At 43.6% G+C, this 13,218-nt stretch overlaps 1 protein-coding gene across 1 annotated transcript; it reads left to right on the top strand.

Moving 5' to 3' along the window:
* Positions 1–882: 882 nt before the first annotated feature.
* Positions 883–12,752, top strand: MPC1 (mitochondrial pyruvate carrier 1). The gene is made up of 5 exons (XM_052784884.1): positions 883–953; positions 6,027–6,030; positions 9,062–9,158; positions 10,830–10,962; positions 11,730–12,752. The coding sequence occupies exons 1-5, from the start codon at positions 883–885 to the stop codon at positions 11,746–11,748; spliced, it is 324 nt and encodes a 107-aa protein (XP_052640844.1). The 3' UTR covers positions 11,749–12,752.
* The last annotated feature ends 466 nt before the right edge of the window (positions 12,753–13,218 follow it).

Below are 13,218 nucleotides of genomic sequence, written 5' to 3'. Positions count from 1 at the left end.
CGTCCCTTCCAGCCCAAACCACAGAGTTGGTTCTACGATTAGTGCTGTGTCTTCGGTCATCTCGGCCACCGCGGTGACGGGGAGGGCAGGAAGCAGAGATTCGCCCGTTCAGGGCTCCGCAGAAAAGGCAAAGGCCGCTGCGGACACGGCAGGGCTGCCGCCGCCGTGACGGGAGCGACCCAGGCCGCTTCCCCTTCCGCCCGACCCCCCTCGCCCTGCCCTCACGGGTGCAACCGCCGGGGCCGGCGCTGCTCGGGGCCGGCCCGACCCAGGCCGGGGGCAACCGGACCGGCGTCTGAGCGGACGCACACAGGCACCCCGGGTCGGGGGGCTGCGGCCGTCCCGAACCCCCGCCCGCCACCGCCGCCGGCCGCTTCCCGCCCAGCCCCACCTGCGCCCCTCAGACGCGCCGCTACGGGCGGGGGGGGGCGGAGCGAGACATTGCGGGGGGGCGGGCTGCGCCCCTCGGCGGCCAATGGGAAGCCACCAGCCGCCGCCCTGCAGCCAATAGCGGCTCGGAAAGCCGCCGCACGGCTCTCCCCTGCGGGCTGCGGAGGAATGCCGGCAGCCCTGCCGACGGCGACCCAGCTCGTCGCGCTTTGCGACAGTCTCCCCCCTCCTCCTCCTCCCGCCGCGTCGCTTTACGGCACCCTGCCTTTCCCCCTCCCCATAACCGGCGCCCCGGTGTCGGGGCCGGGGAGGAGGGGGGCGGGGCCGCCGCGGCCAATAGGCGCCGAGAGCGCCACGGTGACGGAGGGGGGCGGCGGCGCGGGCGCTGCCGTAAAGCGGACGCCGGGCGGCGGCGCGGGGGAGTTGTCACCGGCGCCGGCAGCGCGCGAGGCGGGCGGGCCGGCCGGGCGCTGCCTGCCGCCGAGGGCCGCCATGGCGGGGGCGCTGGGCCGCAAGGCCGTGGACTATGTGCGCAGCAAGGAGTTCAGGGACTACCTGATGAGGTGAGCGCGGGGCGGGGGTCGTCGTCGCCGCCTGCCGCGCCCGCCTCTGCCCCGGCCGGGCGGCGGGGACCGGCGTCCTTTCCCCGACACGACCCGCCTCTGTCCGCCGCAGCCTCGGGGCGGCCGGGCGGCGTCGTTTGCGTCTTTGCCGGGCTCGCCCTCGCCGGCGGTGGGGCGGCGGGGAGGAGGGAGCGGGCGGGCGGGCGGGCGCCCGTCGGGCGAGGGCGAAGCCGGCCCGGAGGTGCCGAGGGGGTGGTCGCGGGGGGGCCCCGCCGCGGCGCGCCTGTCGTCCCCTCGGCTGTCAGTCAGTCCGTCCCTCGGCTGGCGGAGGCTGTCAGTCAGCCAGCCAGCCTCCCGCCCGCCCCACCCTGAGGAGACCGGGCTTGACCTTGAAGCGCGGCGACGCGGTTTGAAACTGCCGCGGCAGCTGCCCGCTCCGGCACCGTCCCTCTCCCGGCCCCGACAGCCAGCGGCGCCTTCCAGCGCCGGCCGGGGGGGGCCGGGGCCGGGGGCAGCTGAGCGCTGCCCGCAACCAGGGCGGGAAGAGCTTCGCCCGGCTGCGGGCGAAGTGGTAACAGGTGCAGGCTTAAGGCCGCTTACTGCAGTCTCTGAGTAAGTAGGTGGCTCTTTTCGGGGGCTTGTTAGAGCCCCGCTTCCATGGGAATATGGCTTAAATCGCCTCCCAGACAGCTCCGTACTTGTGTCAAGGTTCAGTTTGTGTGCTGTGGGAAGGGGTATGGCATCCTAAACTGAACTCGCAAGAACGTCTTAAAGATGCGATTGCGGCATACTTGCTTCAATCTGGTTGAACCGCTGTACAGGAGCGGCCTCAAGTAGGCAGGCTGAAGTTTCTTTGGATGACGAGCAGTTCAACAGTACTAAACAAATAAAAATGGGCTCTTCTAATAAAAGTGGTTGAGCAACCTTTCGCTATAGCTGTTGCCTGCTCTTCTACTTACATCTATTGCAACTCATCTTTGATGTTGAGCAAACATGTAGGAGGACATCTGTGTGTCTGAGAAACTTAGTCTTGGTTAAAGTAGCAGGAGATGGTGTAAGCCCGCATGGAAGAGGGATTGTAATATAAAGGCTCGGTAGGCAGAAGGGTTTGTGTGGCATTTGCAAAATCAAGTTCTACAGAAACGGTGGGGGAAAAAGACAAGTAAAGTACGAGATGGAAGAGAATGTCCTTGAAGCAAAGCAAAGAAAGGTCAGAGCAGGCTTCTATGTGGATTCCTTTTGAAAGTCTTCAGGGTATTTTGTAAGCTTGATAGATGTGTTTTAATGTTAACATTCAGTTAATTGTACCAGAATTCATATGAAGCATGTAAATGGCCAGTAAAACAGTAGTCTGCTCTGTATTAGAAAAACAAACAAAAATCCAGAAGAGATAATGGCTGCTTCCTAACACTACCACAGTTACTTACTGGAAGTATCTCCTTCCTTACCAAAGACTGAAAAGGTAGCTGAAATAAGCCTTTTCAGATGTAATTCATCCTAGTTCTAGTCTTGAAATAAGCTCTACAAATAAGACTGTATTGCAGAAAAGAGCATCCCACAGGATTCTGCCTTTGTGGGAAGGGTTCTGCCTTGTTATGTACAAAGATACCTGCTTAATTTGTACTGCTGTTACTGGGTGTGTCATGAAAGGCTAAAGTCAGTTGCTCCATTTGGTATGGCCTTTCAGCATTGTTTCTTGCTTACTAGGAGACGAGTGTCTAAGTGGTTGGCTTTGTTGAGTTTAAAACTTGGATAACTGTCAAGAAAAGACTGTAGTCTGTCTTCTGCGTAGAAGAAACTGAGTGTATATACTTTAGAGCTGTTATCTCTTTGCACTCCTTCCTGAAGGCTCTTGCTTCCCCAGGCTATGGGACTCTATCCTGAAGAAAATTTCCTTCTTGTCTTGCTCACAGAGCAAGAGTTTCCTCAAAGCTCTGAGACTGGTATCTGTTCTAAAAATCAGCATCTAATCACTGCAGTGAAGCAAGGCTTTATAAATGTGAAACTTGTTTGTGGGAAACGATGAATTGGGATACTGTTCGTGATACCAATGTTTGGCTTCAAATTGTTTGACCCTAAATAGAATAACTGAAGTTACCCAAAGCGGTGGAATTGAGTGTTCCATTATTGTGGCTTGGGGCAATCAAAACTTGCAGACATCTGTCGGAATAAGTAGCTTCAGTTTCAGCTTTGTAACTTGAAAACATGAAAGCAAGTGTAATGAACGCGTGCTGCTTTTCTCAGGTGGATATATCTGGCATTAGAATTGCATTACATCATGGGTTAGCTTTTGGATCTTGCACAGAGAAACAAGATAAATTGCTTTTAAAACTGTCATTAATAATTAATTGTTCTGTCAGTTTCACATCTGGCTTCTCTGAAGTGGTGAGTAATAAGGATCTGAGTGACTGTAAATCATGTAAGTATAAGTTTACCCTAACCATGTCTTAATGCTTTAAAGTAAGCATAGTAAGAATGTAAGCTGTAGGTAGACTTTTCCTGCTTCTTGTGAAATGCAGCAGTAATGTTAATTTAAAACTAGCTGATTAGCATATGAAAGCTTGGTAGCTCTATATATTGTGAACTTGAAGTTGCATTTTTTTCTAATGACAGCTGACATTTTTAGGATCTATAAAGTTGTATTATCTAAGCCACTAATAGTAGGTAACTGAGTCCTCTTACTTCTTATCCTAATGACTTAAAGCAGTATCTTCTGAAAAAACATCCAATAAAACAGCTGTCCTCCTCTTTTGAGAGAGAAGACCTATAGGCTGCTCTAGACAAGCTCTGTCAGCTTCTTGTGGTAGAAGCCTGAATTACTTTAGTCACATAATCAATCCCAAGGAGTCCCAAAATCTTCTGGTAATAGAAAAATAAAGCATGGAGATTGCCATCTTTTGGGGCACTTCTGAAATGTCTCTTCCTGATGACTCAGCAGTAATGCAAATGTAGTGACTCTGTTAATGTAGGTGGCTTTGAAATAGATAGTTCATTTCTTGTCAAGCTTGAGCACTTATGTTGATGTAAGCTGTCCAGGACCTTTCTTCTAACTGAAATTAATTTTAGGAGAGTTAGCATCAGTAATATAACTAGAATTAGCTGATCTTCAGTTCTCCTTGTTAGTAAATCTTTAAACACAAGGACATAAGAACTTAAAGTCCTCTACTGGTCTGTGCTAGAAACTGAAGGATGTGGTGCCTGCTGTCATCATCTTGTATGACATGAGAACTGAAAAATCTCACACTTGCAGAAGGGTAGTATTCTTTCCACTTAGGGGACGGCTGTGGGGGGGAAATGAGTAGTGACAGTTCATCTGTATTTGCAGAATGATCTCTGGCCTATTAATATCCTCATTGTCAGTATGAGGAAAATACATGCAAAAATTTTGGAAAACTCAATCTTCCCCAATATAGCCTTTTTGGAATGAATTCTAGTAGCAATATAAGGTATTGACCAGCTGTTGGTTCCTCTTGTGATGTCTAGACACACAGAAAGCAGATGCGTAGAAACAGAGTGCATAAATCCAACAACTGTTGTCCACAGTTCTGGAAATGTTAGCACAAAGTATTCCCTTTGTCAAGGGATTGAATGTAGTTCTTGGAAACTACTAATTTGGAATGGAGTCACTTCAGGAATAGATGCATGTGCTTGCTGCAGTATCCTCACCCTTGGATGTGGTGCATTTGTTGCAGCTGTATTGGCTGCAGAGCTTTGGGGCTGGATGCCTGCTTCTGGAAGAGTCTATATGACCTTGATATGCCCTCTCCTAGGAGTATAATAGCTGTTCCAGTCGCATGTGAATGTGAAGACAACCTTGTAAGAGCTTAGCCAGAGCTGCCTACTCTGTTAAAATAGCATCACTTTGATTCTATTTTAGGCTTTCTCTTGCCTGAAAACAACTTCCATTTTAAAAATGAAGGCTGACTTCTGTTGGCACAAAAACACTGTGCCAGGAGACACATTTGAACTTGTTTAGTTAAGGTTTTAGGAAAAAATTGAAGTGTGAACTTGTCTTGTGAACTGCAATTAACTATTGCTGCAGTTCAGTTAATAAGAAAACAAAAAACAAGTGGTTAGATTATTCAAGGGCACCCTAACAAATCGTCTTGAACTAGCCTGTGGCTTGTAACAAAGACTTGCTGAAGTGCATGTCCAGTGTGATTTCCTAAGTAGATCTGACTGTTTCCTTACCGTAGCTATTTGTAAAACAGTGCTCTAGGAAGATGGAAATAAGTGTGAGGGAAGTGACTGTTACGAACTGTTCTGTAGCAGGGGGTAGTGGTAGGTGAGCAGCAATCGGTCAGCAGTAGGTTTTCTATTAGTAGCTGGTTTCTTGTAAGTCATAATTCAGAACCAAGTCCTATCAGTATCTTTGCTAGAAACAGGATGTTTAAAAATTCTGAAGCCTTTTAAAAGGTACAGTAGCAAACAATTTTAAATATATGCTGTAGTCTAGCTTTCATGCATAGATCATTAAGCTATTACATAAATTGGTACCTAGATGATCACTTAAATGAACCCCATACATGACCAGAGTGCAATTTTATGTTAGATCACTGAAAATGTGTTATAGCTCATGTTTGGTACAGCCACAGTTGGCCTGAGCTTAGTGACAGTAAGATCTCTGGCAACGTTTGGTTTGACCTACTTATGTGGGTATACAAAGAATTCCAAGTGACTTCCTGAAAGCTTCCACAGAGGAATTGTAGCTGTTTAGCTTTATCATGACAACCTTGATGGCTTTTGGCATGCTTTTAAACTAGTTGGGGATCTTGGCTGCTTTGAAGTCTACAGGGGATGAATGTCTTCCACAGACCATAATGGGATTATATCTTGCTAGGAAAAAGATACTTGAGCAGCAAACACTTGTCACAATGACAGCACTTGAGGGAAATGGGATTTTTAATACTGTTGCATTAATCAAGGTTAATGTCACCGCAGTTTCCTGACTTCTACCTGTCTTCTGTTTGTGGTACAATTCTCTCTATGTTGATTATGAAAGAAACTAACACTCTTTTTCTCTTTCTTCCATGTGCTTTTTGAATGGAAAACAATGATGGCCCACTGAAATAGTACGGTAAGAAAAGGGAGGGGACTTCTGTTTTCATGTTCTCCCTAACTTCAGTAACTTGCAGTCTTTTTGCCTCAGCACTGTTATGACCTCGCCTGCATCTGAAAAGCATACTGCGGAACCTCCAGGAGCGATACATGAGTAATATTTATTTGCAAGTCTGAGGTTAAGGTGACCAAATGTTAGCTTCTTCAGAATGTCTCCTCAAGTAATTGCTACAAAATCAAAGGGGCTTCATTTTTTCCATATTCTTTGCTAAGGATATCAGATCAATCTGGAGCCACTCTTCTGCATAGCAACAATACTGGTCCATAACCAAGCTACCCAGCTTATTTTTAACCAGCTTTGTCAGACAATAAGTGGTACCATATAAGTCTCACTACATATTCCTCTTTCCTTCAGCCTTTCAGTTTGCTCCTGGAACTGGGAGTGGGTATTTTATGCCTGTTAATCATAACTGTGAATCATAATGTTATGGAAGACTTGCTCTTCTGTGTAGACCAAAGACAAAGTGTATAGGTGTAGTTTAATTCTTGTGTGTGTAAACTTCAAAGGGCTGCCTGCCTGGAGGCACTTAAAACTGGATAATCATCTCAAGTGAGAAGGTTCCAAATCTACTTCCCTGGTTGGCAGAGGATTACTGCTGCAACACTGCTGGGATGTGAACTGATGATTCTCCAGCTTGTGCAGCCTGAGTTTGAAGTGGTCCATACTCTATAGTGTATTATTTGTGTATGTTCTAATGGCAGCTGAATTAAGTAAAAATGTGAAGTTGACTTCCTTTACTTTTCAAAACAGAAGTCATCACTAAGTCTCCAACCTGTAATTGTTTCATAGATTCAAAAAATCAAGCTTAGAGCCCTAAAGACTTCTTTTTCTGAAGCTACAGTTGTTGAAATGAGACTCCTGAAATGACTGTAAAAACCTCACCAAGTACATGTACTGCCTCACCAGTTACCTTTTGCAGTCTGCTTTAGTGTGATGACGCTAACATAAGTTGTCTTGCTCTCTTACTGTGCAAAAAATCATGGTTGTGACTAGATGTTTGTTTCTGGTCCTCTTACTGCCCTTTAAAACTATTTAAATATGCTTGAGAGGCTTTAACCATTACAGATGCCAATTTTCCTATCAGTAGGAATATAGTAAACAGATGCATTTATTGCATTCCTCAAAATACTCTTATTATAAATCTGAGTTTGGACCTATGCACATTCTGTGGACACTTGCAGAAATACTACATTGTTTTGCATGTTGCACTAAGGTTAAACTATCAAAAGAGTGTGTACAACTTAAACTCAATTTTTTCTATGCTTATTTTAGTTAAGTTTCTTGTATTGCAACCAAAATCTTCAGGAAGCAAGTGTGGCTTTTAATGTTACTGTAGTGTTGTGGTTTAACCCCAGCCAGCAACTAAGCACCATGCAGCTGCTTACGTACTCCCCCCAACCCAGTGGGATGGGGGAGAGAATTGGAAGGAAAAAGGTAAAACTTGGGGGTTGAGATAAGAACAGTTTAACAGGACAGAAAGGAAGAGAATAATAATGATAACAATAATAAAATGACAATACTAATAAAAGAATTGGAATATACAAAACAAGTGATGCACAATGCAATTGCTTACCGCTCGCTGATGGATGCCCAGTTAGTTCCTGAGCAGCGATCCCCCTGGCAGGCCAACTCCCCCTAGTTTATATACTGGGCATGATGTCACATGGTATGGAATAGCCCTTTGGTCAGTTTGGGTCAGCTGCCCTGGCTGTGTCCCCTCCCAACTTCTTGTGTCCCTCCAGCCGCCTTGCTGGCTGGGCACAGGAAGCTGAAAAATCCCTGACTTAGTCTAAATGTTACTTAGCAACAACTGAAAACATCAGTGTTATCAACATTCTTCTCATACTGAACCCAAAACATAATGCTATACCAGCTACTAGGAAGACAATTAACTCTATCCCAGCTGAAACCAGGACATGTAGTGTTACAAGCTAGTATCCAGACTGGCAAGAGTATCTTGGAATTAAAATTGCAAGAAACTTAAATACCCCTGAGAATTTGAAATTGTTGCAATATCTGCAGTGTTACAGTTAGAGCAAGTGTCAAAAGAATGGATATGGTTGGTATCTGCAAAGCTTTTTCTTGCAAGGTGCCTCTCTTTTGCTGTATCTGGCCAAGTTACTTTTGAGCATCCTTAGTTTCCTGTTAGGAGAAGCTGATGCAAGTACTGCATGCATCTTCTGTGAAAAGCATTCTACTGAAGCTTTGTTACTTGTAACAGTAGTGGAAATTGGACTTAAGAGACTGTTTTTCTCAGTTTGGAGTCTTTTAGACTATATGCATCAAACTGAGCTCTCATCAGTTTTTCTGACTTGATTCTTCCCACTTCTTGTCTCTGTTTTTTCTGTGTACACACCTGTAGCTAACTGCTCTACTCATCTGTCTAATCACTGAGCCTTAGGTAGTCACTAAGTTGTTTCAGCAATTGCAGATGAAGCTCTAGGTAACAATTTGGTTTCTTTGCTTGGCCCTGCTCTTTCAAAGAGATGGTGTAAGCAATTGGAAGAACATGCTTGCTGAGCATTTCTTCATTCTCAGCATAACATGAAAACAATTCCAGTTCTTCACTTCAGCAAGTCCTTGTGTTTTCATACATTTTTGAGGAGCCTTATTTGAAAGAGATGAATGCTAATTCTCTGCACAGAAGTGAGCTGTAAATCTGAGGTTATTATATGACTATACCAATCAGACTGCTTAACGATGGCTGAGATATAATTACACAAAACTACATTTCAATGGCCTTACAGTGGTTCCTCTCCAGTCTGCAAGAAGATTGAGTGAGTTCCTCTTCCTTCCCTCCTGAAGACTAGATCCTGCTAAAAGAAGGGTTTAGTTTTTCTCCCTTACATCAAAAGTAGTCCCTGTCTTAACTTGGAATTTTACCCTTAACCCTGTCCTTTGAAGCTTTGTGTAGCTAAGGAAAACTATAAGAATAGTGCAGGAGGTCTGTGTTTCTGTGTAACTTTATTTTCCTTTTCCGTCTTTACAGCACTTTTGGGGGCCAGTTGCCAACTGGGGACTGCCTGTTGCTGCTATTAATGACATGAAGAAATCTCCAGAAATCATTAGTGGCCGAATGACGTTTGGTAAGACCGGAGACAAGCTTCTGTCGGTAAACTGACTACAGAGCACAGATTCTGTCCTTCAAGCAGTGGTAGATTATTAGTAGCTTGCAAACTTGTGATCAGCAGATACAGACAAAAGAAATCTTGTTACGTTAACTTCAGAGGCCACTTAAAAATTGAGGTACTGAAAAGTTGCAGAGCTCTCTTTCAGAGGGCTTTCCAGTAATTTGGGGGGAGGGAGGCAGGTCTTGAGTCTTGGCAGTTTTGATCACCAGACTTACTCCTAAAGTATAATTCTTCTGGTATCTTATACTACTGCATGCACAGGTTCAGAATGCATCCCTTTACACAACTTTATTCTTTGTATTGAGAACAATGATGCCTTGTGGTTAGCGTGAGACTTAAATATTAACACTGACAAAGTGAAGAAATAGTAATGCTTGGTCTGCTGGGTGCAAAAAGCAGCTGAGGGAGGTTAACTCCTTGCAGAGCAGTTGCCTGTGAGAGGCTAGCATGACTCCTAATGGAACAGTGGGAGAATTTTTTTTTAAATGCATAAACAGTATTTTTTCCACCTTTTTTGGAACATGTATAGCTTTTGCCTATATGTCTGCCTCTGTATTTTATTGTTCAAATACTTCTCTAGGATCATAAATCTGATAGCTTTAATTGATTAGCTTAATTTTGGCATTATGTCTCTTCCTTAACTCAGTTAATAACTTAATTCTGAGTAATTCTTCTCCCTGAAGCAAAATACCTTTGGGTTAAGGAAACAGCTTCATGCTCACTAGCTTCTGCTTAGAGTAATTCAGTCTCTTAATCAGCTTCCTAGAAATGGAAGACCAGTTTGAATAGTCTCTAGTATAGTGAAACTGTTTTGCAAGTAGTGCTTTGGTGGCAGCTACCCAGCTCAGCAAAGTTAAGACGCTTTTTAAATTTTTCTAAGTATATATATATATGATGGTGTGCATACAAATATTTTTCTCCATCTTCTAGTTTCTGTACCTTAAAAAAGCCTGTTTTCTTGAACAATTCGTTTTCTGATACTCTTTTCTTTCTTTAAGCCTGTCAAAGCTAAAAATGAACTTCACAGAGCTACTGACTTCTTGGGTTGTAATTTCCAGTGTTTACATGCACTTATGGCAGGAGAGTAGATTAAAATTGTTTCTTGTCTTCCTGGAAAGCAGGTAACAAAGCTTTATGCTTCTGAATGTTCATGGTTTCCTGGGGATGGAAACCTCCTTCTCTTAAAGTCCATTTTAGAAAGTTCCCAGTAAGAACTGTATTTAAGTTATTAGTATTTTTAAAAATACGCGGTCCTAGAAGTTGTCAGAATAATTGTATAGGACAGGCCATGTCTCATTGGGATTAACTCTTATTCTCTGGCTGAGATAGTTTAGGCAATAAACTGAAAAGGCTTCAGTTGCATCACAGGAAAGCGTATGAGTTTTTGCGGAAAGCTGCAGCCCTGTAGATTTTTCTTGTGTAGCAAAAATTAGCACTGTTCCATGTTTTCCTGCACTGGATCATCAAAGTGGCCAAATTTGTAGGATTACTGGAAAACTCAAAAGCGTTCTCTCAAAAGTGAGAAGCGTTCTACTTGTCATTACATTCCACTAGTATGAAAATTAAGCCTCAACAAAATGCAGATATTAAAAATAATCTACTAACAATATCTATCATGTTTTTCAGCACTGTGTTGTTACTCCTTGACTTTCATGAGATTTGCCTACAAAGTGCAGCCAAGGAACTGGCTTCTTTTTGCATGCCACTTGACTAATGAAGTTGCACAACTTATCCAAGGAGGACGACTGATCAAATACAGGCAAGTCACACTTTAATAAGGCGAAGTCAAACTGATGGCTCTTGAAATACTCTGTTAGTGGCTTCTAGCTGCGGTGGAAACCCCCCTGCATGGTTTCTGAACTTGTTTAACTTCACTACCTTTTGCAAACCTAATAACAAGCCTGTTATCAGTAGGCTGAACTATGACTTGTTGCCTTGCACCTCCTTTGAAGCTTCTGAGGGGTGCACACAGAAAAGGCTGAAAACCCTTATGGTCATGGATGTAGACAGGGCTTTCAGCAGCTTCTGACTATTTTGGGGTTTGTTTCATTATGTTGATTTGTCCGCTTGTCTCCATCTTGGTAACTAACTCCTGAGATGGAAACATCCATGAAGCTGTGAAGGGGTTGTATGTCTGAAAGAAATCAAGCTGAAACCTCTCTAAGCTGACCGTTCTATATATGGGGTAGATCCAACTGAGTGTGACCAGGAAACAGACCACAAGCAGTCTCACACCCTCATTGTGTAGCAAGTAGTGCAGATGCTGCCCCAAGCAATCCTGATGGGTCAGGATTATGGCTTTTCTCTCTTCTGCTCCTGGAAGTCCATGTAGAGTAATGGGAGGATGAAGCCTCCTGAACTATAAATTAAAAAAATGAGACTGAGCAAAACTGCAAGTTGACCTGCCTTTGCATAAATAACTGGCCAAATGTCCTTCATTCCTAAAGTTCTACTGTATGTCCAGATTTTTTATAGCAATTGCAGGTCAATATTCACTCTTAAAAAAGTTGTTTCTTCTCTTGGCAGGATGGAGAAAAAGAACTAAATATCTAACTTGAAATAAGCCAGGGAATGTGTTCATCCCGAATTACAACCAAGGAAGACTTGCCATCTACAGTTGCTGTGACAGTTACAATGCGGATAAACCAGAAACACCTATTATGACAATGACCCCACCAAGAATCCTTCTACTAATTTTTCTTATCTTGCCTTTTAAAAAGTACTATTCGGCAATGTAAACCATTGCATTTAAAGTCTTGCTGCCTCACAGGTCCTTAATAACTACCCTTTTATTAAAGAGTTAGTCATCCAAATAACAAGCAAAATTTGAAAACCAACTTTTTTTTATCTAACAGTCTACAAAAGTGGCTAGTGATGGTTTGACAAAACTTGTTTTCAAATCAACATGAACAGAGGTCAGTAAACAGAACTGTAGGTGGTATCATTGTTCTATGTATTAATATTCTTAAAAGCCATTTAACTTGGGTGCATTCATTCCTATTCTCTCTCTTTTTTTTTTTTCTTTTTTTTTTTTTTTAAACTTAAGCAGGGGCTTGCTAATCTACAAGAACAAACGTGTAGATGGGCAGCCTGGAAGTGACCAGCTATCCTTCTTCCCTTACTGCATGCCTTGTCTCATTAAAGAGACTTCGTTAACATACGTTTTTAAGTCGCACATTATTTAAGAAGACTCAGAAAAGCAAAACCGTAACACTGAATGAAGGAAGGCAAAAAAAGTCTGATTCTGTTTTTTAAAAAGTTCTAAATGCATTTTATTTCTTTTCCTACTGTTTGAGTTGTTCTAGATGTGTGTAATCCTTATACAGGAGAAACTTAACTTGTTTGGAGTCTAATATCTGAAGGACACAAGGTGCCTTTTGGTAGTTTTTGACTTCATTGGGAGGGTAGTTTTCCTGCATGACCTGCCTGAAAGTTACATTCATCTAAAGATATAGATGACAAAGAATGTATGTGATGGATTTTCAGTGCAGTGTTTTTGAACAATAAACATGTTCCAGATGGCAATAAATCCCTTCCACATTTTGAAAAGTTTTATCATATTGTGATACCAGGTTCTGAAGTGAAATTTTAATATGGAGTGTCATTTTATTACTGTAACGGCATGAAGCAAAAACGGGCTGGAAAAGTAAGTGGTATTATCCTTTGTACTGAGTTCAGGCAAGTGTCCACTGGATCCTAATACCTAGCATTTCTTTCCCCCAAGGAAAAGGGGGTGTGGGTACTTGTCTGAGTATTCCTGCCATGATAGGCAGAGTAGAGTTCAGGGCTTTCACTATGCAGCTGAGTAAATATTACATATTGTCTTCTAGCAATTATACGATGGTCAGTTAAAAGACTTGCCTTAATCCTAGGCTGACACTGTGTTTCCAACTGCATGATGGCTAAATTTTTTAACAGGCATACAAGAAAGAGGCTTATAGGGCATGCTTTGCTGGATGGGTAAAACTAGTACTGACTGCTGCTCATTGCTTTAGAAAAGTTAGTGCATAAAGCT

The sequence above is a fragment of the Harpia harpyja genome, chromosome 4 (assembly GCF_026419915.1).
Source record: "Harpia harpyja isolate bHarHar1 chromosome 4, bHarHar1 primary haplotype, whole genome shotgun sequence".
In the NCBI taxonomy this organism is placed as follows: Eukaryota; Metazoa; Chordata; class Aves; order Accipitriformes; family Accipitridae; genus Harpia; species Harpia harpyja.
The sequence above is the reverse complement of the archived record's forward strand: the minus strand, read 5'-3'. Positions and strand labels throughout refer to the sequence as shown.